This window comes from Neovison vison, chromosome 1 (genome assembly GCF_020171115.1).
Source record: "Neovison vison isolate M4711 chromosome 1, ASM_NN_V1, whole genome shotgun sequence".
Lineage (NCBI taxonomy): Eukaryota > Metazoa > Chordata > Mammalia > Carnivora > Mustelidae > Neogale > Neogale vison.
The window spans coordinates 252,247,538-252,259,801 of NC_058091.1; the positions used below are offsets into that span (position 1 = coordinate 252,247,538).

At 41.9% G+C, this 12,264-nt stretch overlaps 1 protein-coding gene across 3 annotated transcripts in view; it reads right to left on the bottom strand.

Annotated features, from left to right (window-relative positions):
• Positions 1-2,832: 2,832 nt before the first annotated feature.
• Positions 2,833-12,264, bottom strand: part of FAF2 (Fas associated factor family member 2) — a 67,364-nt gene continuing 57,932 nt past the window's right edge. For all 3 annotated transcript variants that reach the window (XM_044229100.1, XM_044229091.1, XM_044229108.1), the window contains 3 exons: positions 11,881-12,052; positions 11,054-11,197; positions 2,833-6,096 (listed from right to left, as the gene is read on the bottom strand). In XM_044229100.1, the coding sequence (XP_044085035.1) occupies positions 5,914-6,096; positions 11,054-11,197; positions 11,881-12,052 (499 nt within the window). In that variant the 3' untranslated portion in view covers positions 2,833-5,913. The remainder of the gene's footprint in view (positions 6,097-11,053; positions 11,198-11,880; positions 12,053-12,264) is intronic.

Below are 12,264 nucleotides of genomic sequence, written 5' to 3' on the forward strand. Positions count from 1 at the left end.
ATGGGGAGTTTCCCAGAGCTGGAGCACAGAAGTGGGCACCAATACCAAGGCTCCTCAGTTTACTGTGATATATAAGCTAGGACTTTGCAACTTAAGGAACAAGAGGAGGGAAATAAAATGGTTCATTTAATTCGGGGAATTGTGACAGCACTGGATTGTAGTGGAGAGAGGCATGAAGCCAACAGAATTCTGGTAGGGAGAATTAAGAGGTGTAGAGAGGGGCAGAAAGGCCTTATGGGCAGTGTTGGGACAATGGAGCTGGAGCACTAAAGGCAGTGGTCAGTAAGGATTTGGTTCTGAGGTCTTGAGGGTGAAGCAGTTCACACTGAAGGCTAACCTCAAAGCACAGCACTGCTGGGACAGGAGCGAAGAAAGCAAACATTTACTAAGCACTCTTCCACCTACCACCAGGCACTTCACAGCAGTCCATTTAAAGAGCACCTAAACTTTGCAAGGATGCACTGCCTTGATGTTTACAGATGAGGAAACACCCTAGATTACTCAGCAAGGGGTAGTTTCAAATTCAGATTTGACTCAAAGCCTCTTTCTACTACATTCAGCAGCTGTATAAGTCAAATCAGGAGAAGGACCAAAATTTTAGGAAATTCACATATATAAGATGTAAGAGTCACCTAGGTTGCTGGTGGAGAAGTAAGTACCAGTTGCCAGTATCTGGGAGAATGTCCAGTAGCAACCAGAACAGTATAAAGTAGTCCAAGGAGATGGCATGTGCTTCAGGAACACCATCCTAGACAACAGCGGATCAAAGCAGCAGAAGAGAAATGCAGACCCATCTTCTGGTTTCTAGTTTTGAAGGAAAATGGACAGTCCCTGATTATGGGTTTTTCTGAAGTGGTATCTTCAAGAGAAAACCAGGTTTCAGCTTACCAGGGTTAAAACCTGGAAGTTTGGGGCATCATTCTGAGAGTTCCCAAGAAGGGCAGACAGAAAAGGGGAGAGTTAGAGCCATGAGGAGGAGGAAAGGCTCAGCATAGAGCTCATGGTCAAGAGGAAGAGACTTTGGGGCTGGTGGCTCCATTAGGATAAAAATACATGGTGTTACAACACGGGAGGCATGGGAAGAAAAAAAGTGTTGGACATTATCCGCCCATAAGCAAAGCATCAACTTAACCCCCCTCCTTTTGCTCTCCTTCCTTTATCTGCATCTAGGATGGACTGTTAGCAGGGAGCAAGCTACAGACTGTGCTGCAAACAGTAATCGGAGCTATTCCTTAGTGAACACCTATTGTGTGCCAGGTCACTGCAGCAGCAATTCACTTCATCCTGACTGCAAGGCTACAACTGGCCCCATTTTACCAATGATGAAACTGAAACCTAGAGAGCTGAGGTCATTTGGCCAAAACCATGGCCACAACCAGGATTTGAAACCAAGTATATCTGGCATCAGAGTTCAAATCATCCATTGATCTGTCAATCGATGGCAAAAATTTTACACATAACCTTCACAATCAATTGCGAAGTGTTCATTTTTATTTTTTATTTTTTAATTCATCTTTAAAAGATTTTATTTGACAGAGAAGTAGGCAGAGAGGCCGGCAGAGAGAGGAGGCGGCAGGCTCCCCGCTGAGCAGAGAGCCTGATGTGGGGCTTGATCCCAGGATCCTGGGATCATGGCCTGAGCTGAAGGCAGAGGCCGTAACCCACTGAGCCAGCCAGGCGCCCCTGTTTTTTAAAGACTTTTATTTATTTATTTGAGAGAGAAGAGAGAGAGCATGAGAGGGGAGAAGGTCAGAGGCAGAAGCAGATACCCCGTGGAACTGGGAGCCCAACATGGGACTCGATCCTGAGACTCTGGGATCATGACCTGAGCCAACAGCAGTTGACCAACTGAGCCACCCATGCGCCCGCAAAATGTTCATTTTTAAAAGTGGATTCTGACCCAAGGTAAACCAATGTTTCTTGCAGACTTATGAGACTGAGCAGAAGACATTCTAGTTTACACTTCGGATCTACATTTAAAAAAAATGAACAAGCAGTGCCTGGATGGCTCAGTAGGAAACCTGCTTCTTCTCCCTCTCCCTCTCCCCTGGCTTGTGTTCCCTTTCTTGCTGTCAAATACATAAAATCTTAAAATAAAATAAAATAAAATAAAATACACACACACACACAAAAAACCAACAAAAAGGAAGCCCACATCTTCAGATAAGCAACAGGGTAGACTATGAAGATGACAAGAATTCATAGCTCACAGGAGTGAGTTCTTTGAGCAAGGTCAGAAAGTGGGGAAGAGAAAGGAAAAGAACCAAGGCTTGCATTTCCTCTCAGAAACTAAAAAGCAAAAATACCTTAGGAGGGGAGTTCCAACAGTCCAGACTTTATTACATCAAAGGTGTCTCTTCTTTAGGCACTCATTCATTCACAAGGAAATGGGTGTGTTCTAGCAGGAGACATGGCATCCCTTTTGAAACTGACAGTTAAAACTGCAAGAAAATATTCCTTCAGAACACACTCCCATGGAGAAAAGGAACAATGACACCTGTGTTGGGCACTTCATATACATTTGACTAACCTACAAACCCATCTTGATTGACACAGATGGTGTTAACTTCACTTATTGTTAGGGGAAACGAAAGAACTTGTCTGAGGTCAGAAAAGCCCACTCAAACCTGAATCTGTCTGCTTCTTCTGCTATACCACACTGTGTTGCCTCCTTTCCCTGGAATACAGTATTTTAACTCCATGGTCTTCTTTGATTCTCTCTTGCTTTTCGGCAATGCAGTACCCTGTTCTGACCCCCATGGTTTCCCAAACTTTCCTTCACACAGGAAAATACCTACCACATCTCTCCTGGACAGAAAGACCCACAACTTGTTTGGAGATTTTTGTTATAAAACATTTAATGTTAACCTACAATACAATGTAAACTTTTATGAAAAAAATTTAAAGTACACTAGATTTCTTCAGTAAATTATCACATAACTATTCAGGTGCAGTACAAGTTAGGGCACTGCATCCTTTGTGGATGGATTTCCTGTTGCTGCATTCCTCACAAGTCCTAAAAAAAAAAACCAGTTGTAAAGTGGAGCTCCTTGTTCAAGCACCAGATAATACTCCCCTGATTTTGCATTCTGGGGGTTATCACTTCTTCCCACAGTCATTTTCTGAAACTCTTTCCTTGGCCTTGGCACCATTAGCAATTTTCATAATGACTGCTCAGTTGAAGATTCTAGGTTCCTTTTTTTTTTTTTTTTTTAAAGAGACAAGTATTATCCTCTGCTCATTTTTTATCCAAACTCATAGTGGAGGAAAGCAAGGACAAAGAAGTATTTGCTGCAGGAAATTCTGTAGAAGTGGAAGAAAAGACCAGAAAGGCCCCACTGAGGCTGCAGAAATTCAACTGACTCCAACAGGTGTCTTGGTCATTTCCCATGGTTTATCAGCTGAATCTACTACTTCAGTTTTGGGACTGCAGAACACAACTTGAAACAAGTGTTTTTGTTAGGTTGATGACTTGCTGTTTGATAAACAGCTGAAATAACCCAGAGGTGATCTGGAAATGAGCAAATCCTTGCAGGTACTTCTCAGTTATTTTCTCCCTCACAGGTCCCATTGAGTTCCCAGAGGTCCTTGGGAGTAACATACAGATTGTACTGGCTTTAAGTGACAAAACGTGCATTCTTCACGGAGGAGGGAGATGGCACCTAGGCAGCAGCCCTAGGGTCAGCAAGGAGACAGGAAAGAGGTCTGAGCAAAGCAGGCCTGTTTCAACATGGACTAGGAAGGAACATGTGCTCCAGATAAAACCTCCTGAAACCTGAAGTAATGGGCAGGCCATTCCAAGAACTGTACCGACATAGACTTTTTCTTAATATTCTGGCATCTGACCTTCAATGAACAAGTTTTTAAAGGGCAAGAGACATAAAGTGCACATTGTAGAATAAGATGCAGACTGAATTAAGGAAAAAGTTTTACAACTTCCCAAAGAGGTGTGGGCAAGACACTTGGTACCCCAACCTAACGAAGGCCCTTAACATCCTCCCCTCCTGTGTACTGCCAGGGAAACAGCCGCAAGATTGACAGGTAAGGAGGCTCTGAGTTAAGCGGAAAAATTCCTCTTTGCGTGGTTGTTAGCAGGAAGAATTCACGTAAGGTTGGATGGAGAATACGCTTTATCCTGGTACTCACTCCAGATTCCTTTAAGGCCAACACAACAGTCAGACAGTGATTTCCCACTCACCTGGGCTTGAGGAAGCAGGAAACAATGGAATAATAGGCAGTCAGGAACAGAATTAAATTTCCCTAGAAACAGTGTTCTAGAAACCTGTGCTGAGGCTACTGGGAATTTCCTAGGCTTCCCAGGTGCTTTGTGTGAGGATCCTTACTCTGTTCCTTATGTTTACCCCAACCCCTGAGGGCTGCAGAGAGTAGAAGACACATCACTCCTACCTAAAAGAGTGGCCCTTAGATTTTAGGTAAGCAAGAGAGAAGGCCTTTGGAGGCTGGAAATCTATGTTTTATCTTGATGTGAACCCCTGGCCTCACAGCATGCTAAGATCTATAGTAACTTCAGTAGGTAGCAGTGTTACATACCTGCACCAGTCTAGCTCTAGAACACTTTGGAGTATTTGCCAGCTCATGCTGGCATCTGTTAATACATGGCCTGACCCATGCACCCATTACCATAAACTCAACCAGAGAATAGATATTCAGAGGTTAAAAAACCCTATTACTTCAACACAGCAAGAGAGAGGATTAAAAACTACGTCTAGCAGATGGCTACATCAGAAACTAAATGTGCCTTCCAACAGTTTACACAGGCTGAGAGTTGGCTTGGCTCCCTTCAAGGTCTCTAGTTCTATCCTTAAACCACCACCACCACCACACTCCCACTGAGATAGGCAGGGAACTCTCATGGGGTTCCTTCTGGCTCTGCCACAGGTCCTGCTAGTCCTTTGGGAAAGCACCAAACTTGGCAATTCAGGAAAGCTCAAGGCTGGGCAGGAAAAGCATGCACATGTCAGAAGAGGAATGAAGAGCCGCTATCCTTTGGTTCAGATCCCATAACCACTTGGTACAGATTCCAAAGGAAAGCTGCAGTCATGTGTATACTCAGTATACGCCGAATTCACGCCATGTATATGGGTCTATCTGTATAGACTTTGTGGGGCAATGAACCCAGATTTCCTCCTAATACTCCCCAGTGGGGCACACAGATGGCAAGAAAGGACAGCAAGAGTTGGACCAAAAAGAATCACCTCTCTGGGAATGTGAGAGGGAAAAAGGCAGAAATAAGCATAAACCAGCCCAGGCCACCTTTATTACACTCTGTGGGCTAAGGAGCCCAGGGCATGAACTCATGGGCTTAAGAATTGGCTCTCATCAAATAAAGTTGAGGAAAAAATACGCCTATGTCAGCCTCATTCCTTTGGTCATTACAAAGCAACAGAAAACATTTAGAAGTTATTCATAAATTGTGGGAAGTTCAAGAACATCTCTGTTCTGTGCCTTCTCTTCCCTCTCTTCTCCTGTGGTGGGAGAAGCAAGTCCTCAGGAGATGCTGCAGTAGCTGGTTGATGGACGTCTTTTTCACTTTTATTTTCCATAAAAGCAAGAATGAATGAGAACTAGTGGGAATGTCCACCCTTCCCCAGTAGGGACAATGACTGGGTTGGAGGTGAAGAGTCTCCTTTTGTTGGAAGGTGCGTGGTGCAGAGGCAGTAGGGAAGGGTGGCCTTGCCAGCGGGAACGTTCGTTGCTGACCTCGCACGCACACACAGGTGGTGACTCTTTTAGGCAGCATGGTTTCTGATCCTTCCTCAGGATGCAGCAGTCTTTTAAAAAAAATATTGTATTATAATAATAATAATAATATGAATTTCTCTCTTGTTTTTTTTGTTTTTGTTTTCCATTTCTTTTAGGGATTAGGGTAGGAGGGGGGAAGAAGAAAAAATGTCATTCATCTGTTAGGTCCTGAACAAAGAGAACTTCTGTGTGGCTGAGTCCGGCCTCCTGCAGTGTTGGGGGGTTGGGCCACTCCTCTGAAGGGATGCAGGGCAGCACCCGCCGGGGAAAGTTGGCTTCAATCTGAAACTTTTCCGGGCTTTCTTTCAAGGAAAATAAGAAGTCATGGATTACCTGCAGATCATACAGAAAAAGGACAGTTAGAGAAAGACAGACAGACAACACAACTATGAAATCAAATATCCCCTTGCCAGCTCTCTCCAGGATGACTCGGAATATAAAGTCATCGCATGACACTGGAATTCTATTATGAGGTCCTTCAATTTCACAGAGCAAATACATAGGGCAGCTCTTAATTTTAAGAGATTACATTGCCCAATGCTAGTCCTACTTCTGAAGGAATTCATCTGCTTTTTTCTTGACAACTTGATATAGAGCTAAAAATTTACTTAGAAATAATCAGAGTTACAGAACAGTGGGAAGTACAGAACATAAATTTTTTTTTCTTTTAACCAGTTGAGAATGAGCTGCCAGCCTGATGGCCCATCACCCCTAAAATCCTTGTCTATGTCTTATAAACAGGACAATCTCCTACATAACCTTGATATAGCCCTCAAAACACAGGAAATTTAACTGGCACAGTAGTGCTGTAACAATACATATTTAATTATTATCAAAGTTTTCAGGTTTTGCTAGTTTCCTTTCTTAGCAAAAGCATCTAGTTTAGGATTATGTGTTTCATTTCAGTGTCAAATCTTCTAAGTTTCCTCCTTTAGTCTGGAACAAACCCTCAGTCTTTCATTGACTTTCATAACCCTGACACTTCTGAAGATTATTGGTCAGTTATTTCGCAGAATGTCTTTCAATTTTTGTCTAATATGTACTCATGATTAGATTCCAGGTATGTTCTTTGGCAGGAGTGTTACAGAGATGATGCTGCATTCTACTAAATCCACCCTATCCAGCTGGAGCACAATTCCCATTTGCCCCACTACCTATAATGTGCACTTTGATACCTTTATTAAGGTGGTGCCTGCTAGGCCTCTCCACTGTCACAGCCATTCCTTTCTTCTTTGTAATTAAAGAGATTTTGTGGGGAGGTACTTTGAATCTACAGAGACAACTATTCCTTAAGCTTTTAACTTATTTATTTTTTAAGATTTTATGTATTTATTTGACACAGAGAGAGATCACAAGTAGGCAGAAAGGCAGGCAGAGAGAGAGGGGGAAGCAGGCTCCTTGCTGAGCAGAGAGCCCAATGTGGGGCTCAATCCCAGGACCCTGAGATCATGACCTGAGCCAAAGGCAGTGGCTTAACCCACTGACCCACCCAGGCACCCCTTATTTATTTATATTAACATAGAGTCCTGATTCCCTATTTTACTCAGTAGGTTATAATGTTATAGTATTTATTTCAATATTCAAATGTTCCAGATGGAGTTAGAAGAGTCCATCCAAGATGGCTTTTGTGTCTTTGTGGCAAGTCTCCATCATTTTTTCAATAATTCCTTGCTATTCTGGGCTGGTCTTGTATTTTCCTGCCCACGCTCTGGAATCAGTCATTTCTCCAAGGAGCCCTGGTTCTTCTTAACGGACAACGGCTATTAAAAGCCATGTTATCTAGGTGCTAGGTATGTATGTTCATTGCTATTGGGGTGTTGCTGCTCCCAAGCCCTCTCTATGGAGAAAAACTAGAGAATATGTGTATGTACATACATACATCTATATCTGAACTTCCTTATATTTATGTACACAGAAAAACCATGAGTTCATTTCCCCCTCCTTACCCAGTTCTGGCTTTAGCACCCTACACCCCACACCACACCAGAGGCCACTCGGGCTCCGACTCTGTGCACTAGGCAGTCCTCACATCTAGACACTCTCCTTAATTTGGTCAAGATCTGATATTCTTCATGCAGACCTCTCTTCTATGAGAATGCCCTTCTCACCCTGCTCTGGCTCTGACAGAATAAAGGTAAATTCTTAATGAGAAGTAAGGTGACATCAAGAAAACTCCCATTACTAACACTTAAAATGTGAGGTACTATGAATAGGCCACCTTTACCGTTCCCGGTCTCTTGACACCACACATTAAGTACTGGCATACTGGATCTACTCTATGGCCCTCTTCAGCCGGCATGCTACTTCTACCAAAGAGTCGGAAGGATGTGCTGTGAAGGGCAGTGCTAATCTTTCAGGTCAGTCCCGAAGATCAGGAACGTAACACTCAAGTTATCCTATTTGGAGGGAATCTATTTTCTTTTTGTTCTACCACTCGTAAGTTTAGTCCCCTTTGTGTGAAGCACTCCTTTTTCATTTGTCTTAAATTTACCTCTTTAGAGCTTTTAAGAGGCTACATATGACTCCAGAATTTAAGAAGTAAATCCACGCTCCTCTTCCCTAAATCCATTCATGATTTTATAAATTCATATACTTTAATCTATCAACCTCAATCATTTACAGTTCCTGTCTCTCTGTGCAATTTCCATTAATATTATTTTCCTTATGCTGAAATGCATCAATTAGACTTGCAACAAATACTACTGGTATTAACCCAACACAGACCTTAAACAATATTTTGTTTCCTTTTTAATCTTGTTGAAAATATTCAACCCTGGTATAAAACTGGCACCTTCTGTTTACCACTGACAATGCACATCACCTCCAGAGGTCACTTTTGCTTCCTAACAGATAGAAAAATGATTTGGAGTCTCTCTAACATGCATTCATTTAACAGAAAGTCAGCTGCCACTTTTCTGCCCACTCATGAGACCTGGAGATTTTTTTCTACAGTTTATTCTTTTTTATCTTAGCATTTTATTACTATCAAGAGCTGAGCTTTGTGCAAATTGAGTATTCCACTGCACATTAACTTTTTGGGATTATTTACAAAGAGGAGATCTCACAGGAAGATGATACAAAGTCTGCAAGAACATGAAAAACTATGAATTTTTACTCAGTTATATGTACAAACGCCATGGATGTTAAAGGCCCAAAGCATCACTACACTTTACATTTCTTTCCCCTCTCTGAGCTTTGTCCCCACTTATGATCAAGTATTTCAGTCAGAGGTTTGTTTTTTTAAAAACTGAGAACCTATTTAAGAGTCTTAAAGGACTGGGGAGGTCTGGGTGGCTTAGTTAATTAAGCAGCTGCCTTTGGCTTAGGTCATAATCTCAGGATCCTGGGATGGAGCCCCACATTGGGCTCCCTGCTCAGTGGGGAATCTGCTGTCTCTCTCCCTCTCCCCCCTCCCCCAACTTGCACACTCTCTCTCAAATGAATAAATAAAATCTTAAAAACAAACAAAAAAAGTCTTTAAGAATTAAATAGCTAACAAATGGGCTGGTTCCCCTTAGGCCAGAAGCCTATTCTGTTCCACAATTCTAATAGATTTTTCTTCTTTAACTCTCAAGAGAGTCTATTTTTGTTAGGTTTTTCACATACACAATTAGAGTTTAGGGAGTAGAAGCTCCATAAAGCTCAGGTATACTATGATGTGAAACTGTTAGTGAACATGGTTGTAAGCTAAAATCCAATGCAAACCTCCGTAGTTAGGAAACACCAGGGGGAAGGGAATGAACATTTAGTAACCACCTACTACATGGTATATACTATGTGAGGCTCATTCATGTTATCCCAATTTAAGAATCCAAAGTTAGGAATGTGAATATTTCACTCAAAAGAAATAAATGCATAAATGGGAGATAAATAAAATGAGAAAGCTACTCACTTTTCTCTCCCCAGGATGCCTCACAACTTTTTACTTTGTATTAACTCTGAGTCTTACATTCCCTACTGGCCGTAAGTTGCAAGAATGCCAGATCCATGTCTCACTTATCTGTATAACCCCTAGAGTGCCTAGTGCAGTGCCTGAGATATCTTCAGTTTACATTTATCAAAAGGCAGATTATATCTCCATTTAATTGATGAGGTATCTGAGGCCCTGTAAAAGATTCTACAACTTGTCCAATGTTCTTTCCTTAAACAGGAGAAGTAATAAATGTGCCACCTGGCCTCACCTGACTGCAGTGCATACTCATTTCTATTACGCAGTTTACTCTGTTTTGAGTTTTATCAGGGAAATGGCATAATCTACTATAGTTGGTAAATTTAAAAAGACAACGCACTATCAATATAAACAGAAATTTCCTTTTGGTTATAAATACCAAAAGCAACAGTTAACATGTGAGTGCTTACTATGAGCCAGATGCAATGTTGAATACTTTATGTCTGAACTTAATCCTGACAACAATCCTAACAGAGAGTACCTATTATGATATCCATTTTACAGATGAAGAAACTTGAATCAAAAAGTCCACTGATCAAGAAAATGAATCCATTAATCTTAGAATGAAAATTTGATCCCCAGTTTCTAAAAGATTTATTTATTTAAGAGAGAGACAGAGAGAATGTGCACAAGTCGGGGAGAGGCAGAGGGAGAGGAAGAAGCAGATTCCCCGCTGAGCAAGAGGCCTAACACAGAGTCCCGATCCCAGGACTCAGGGTCATGACCTGAGCCAAAGGCAAGAGGCTTAACCAACTGAGCCACCCAGGAGCCTCATCATTCCGGGGGACTCTAATAAGAGACTCTGCTTTTAACTATTTCCCTATAGAATGACAAATACTATTTAGTTCTAGATACCAAATACAAAAGGTAGCCCCCCAAAGTGGGGATTCTTATGGGCTAAATGGATAGAAACAAAGAGTGACAACTGCATGCAAACTGTACATGCATTTATATTCGGATGTGTAATTCTGATGCTTTTAGGTCAGTGGAGACAGAGTGTGCTATGGAGACAGAGCAAGGGGTTCTGCTGGGATTCTGAAGCCAATGTGAGCTGAGCGGCATGGAAGAGCCTCCCACCTTAAATACCCAAGTCTTCTGTGGAGCTTCCTGGTGAGGAACGATTCAGAACTCAAACACGATGAAAGAAAACCTTAGCAGCTCCTTTGAGTTGGCAGCTAGAATTGAAGGAACCTCATGGTTCATTGCACTCCTCTCTCTGCCCACCCCTTCCTGCTCATCAGAGCAACAGATACACCAACAACACTTTCAAGAGTCCTTAAAAGCTTCCAAATCTATAGCCCAGACCCTACATACACTTCACACAACTTAGGGGGTCCTTACTGTTAGAGACTGTGAAAAGTGGAATCGTCTCTCTACTCGAGAATCATTGGGTAATTTGAAAATGATCTTGACACTTTCAGGGTCATCAGGGGAAGGCTCCGGGGGCAGGCACTCCAACTTCCTTTCCTTTTCCTCTTGTAAATTCTGTACAGACACAAAACAAAGTTGAGACTATGGTTCCAACAGGGAACAGGACTACTATCATCACGTAGGTTTACTGTGCAGCCAGAAGGAAAATGAATGACAGCTATCATAAGAAAAACTTCTTGGCAAGAATCAGAAACACCCTAATTCAAAGTGCTACTGCATTACATGTATTATTTATTGACGATGTTATGGTATTTACCTGTCAGGAAAAAAGGGAAGGGCTAAAAGACACCGGCTATAATCAAGTAGCAATACGTGATGAAAAATCATGAATGAAATGCAAAATTAGCTAATACTGACTAGTGCGAAGAAATAAAAAATATTGCTATGAATTCTCAACTGCCTGTTACCCATTTACACTTGCTTTTCATGGAACAGAGTTGTTTTGTCGAACTTTTGCTCAGTGATGTATTTGTTCTTAATAAAAAATTGAAAAAAAATTTTTAAATTACTTTTTGTAGTAAACATAAAAATAGCAAGGAGGGGGCAGCTGGCTGCCTCAGTCAGTAGGGCATACAACTCTTGATCATGAGTTCAAGTCCCACACTGGACACAGAACTTATTTTTTTAAAAAAATGGCAAGGAATTAAAACACCACAAATCCCATCATTTTCAAGTTTTTTCCTTTCACAGTTAAGATCAGTTTGGGAATCACAAGGAGGAAAAGATGGGCTCATTACCCGCCGACGTCTCTCCTCTGCTAACTTTTGCTGCTGCACCTCCTCTTCCTTCCGCCGCTTCCGTTCCCGCTCCTCCCGTTTCTTCCTTTCTTTCTCCTGGTCAGCCCTGAGAGAGGCCAGGTAGGCCTCATCCTGCTGTTGTCTCAACACTTGGGTCTGGTTTCGTTCTTCCCTGTGGCCAGACCAAAAAGGAGAGAAGGAAAAAAACAATCTCTTTTTTTCTCATACTGAAACTTCTGAGGAGGTAAAAAGGTTGACAATCTTGACAGATGAGTATTTCATACTACCATGAAGGATTCCAAAGCAAAGCATGGCAGAATTTGAATGAGCTTTTTTCTCAGTTTAATCTGGCAGAAAAATAAATGGCAAGCCTCTCCTTTACCT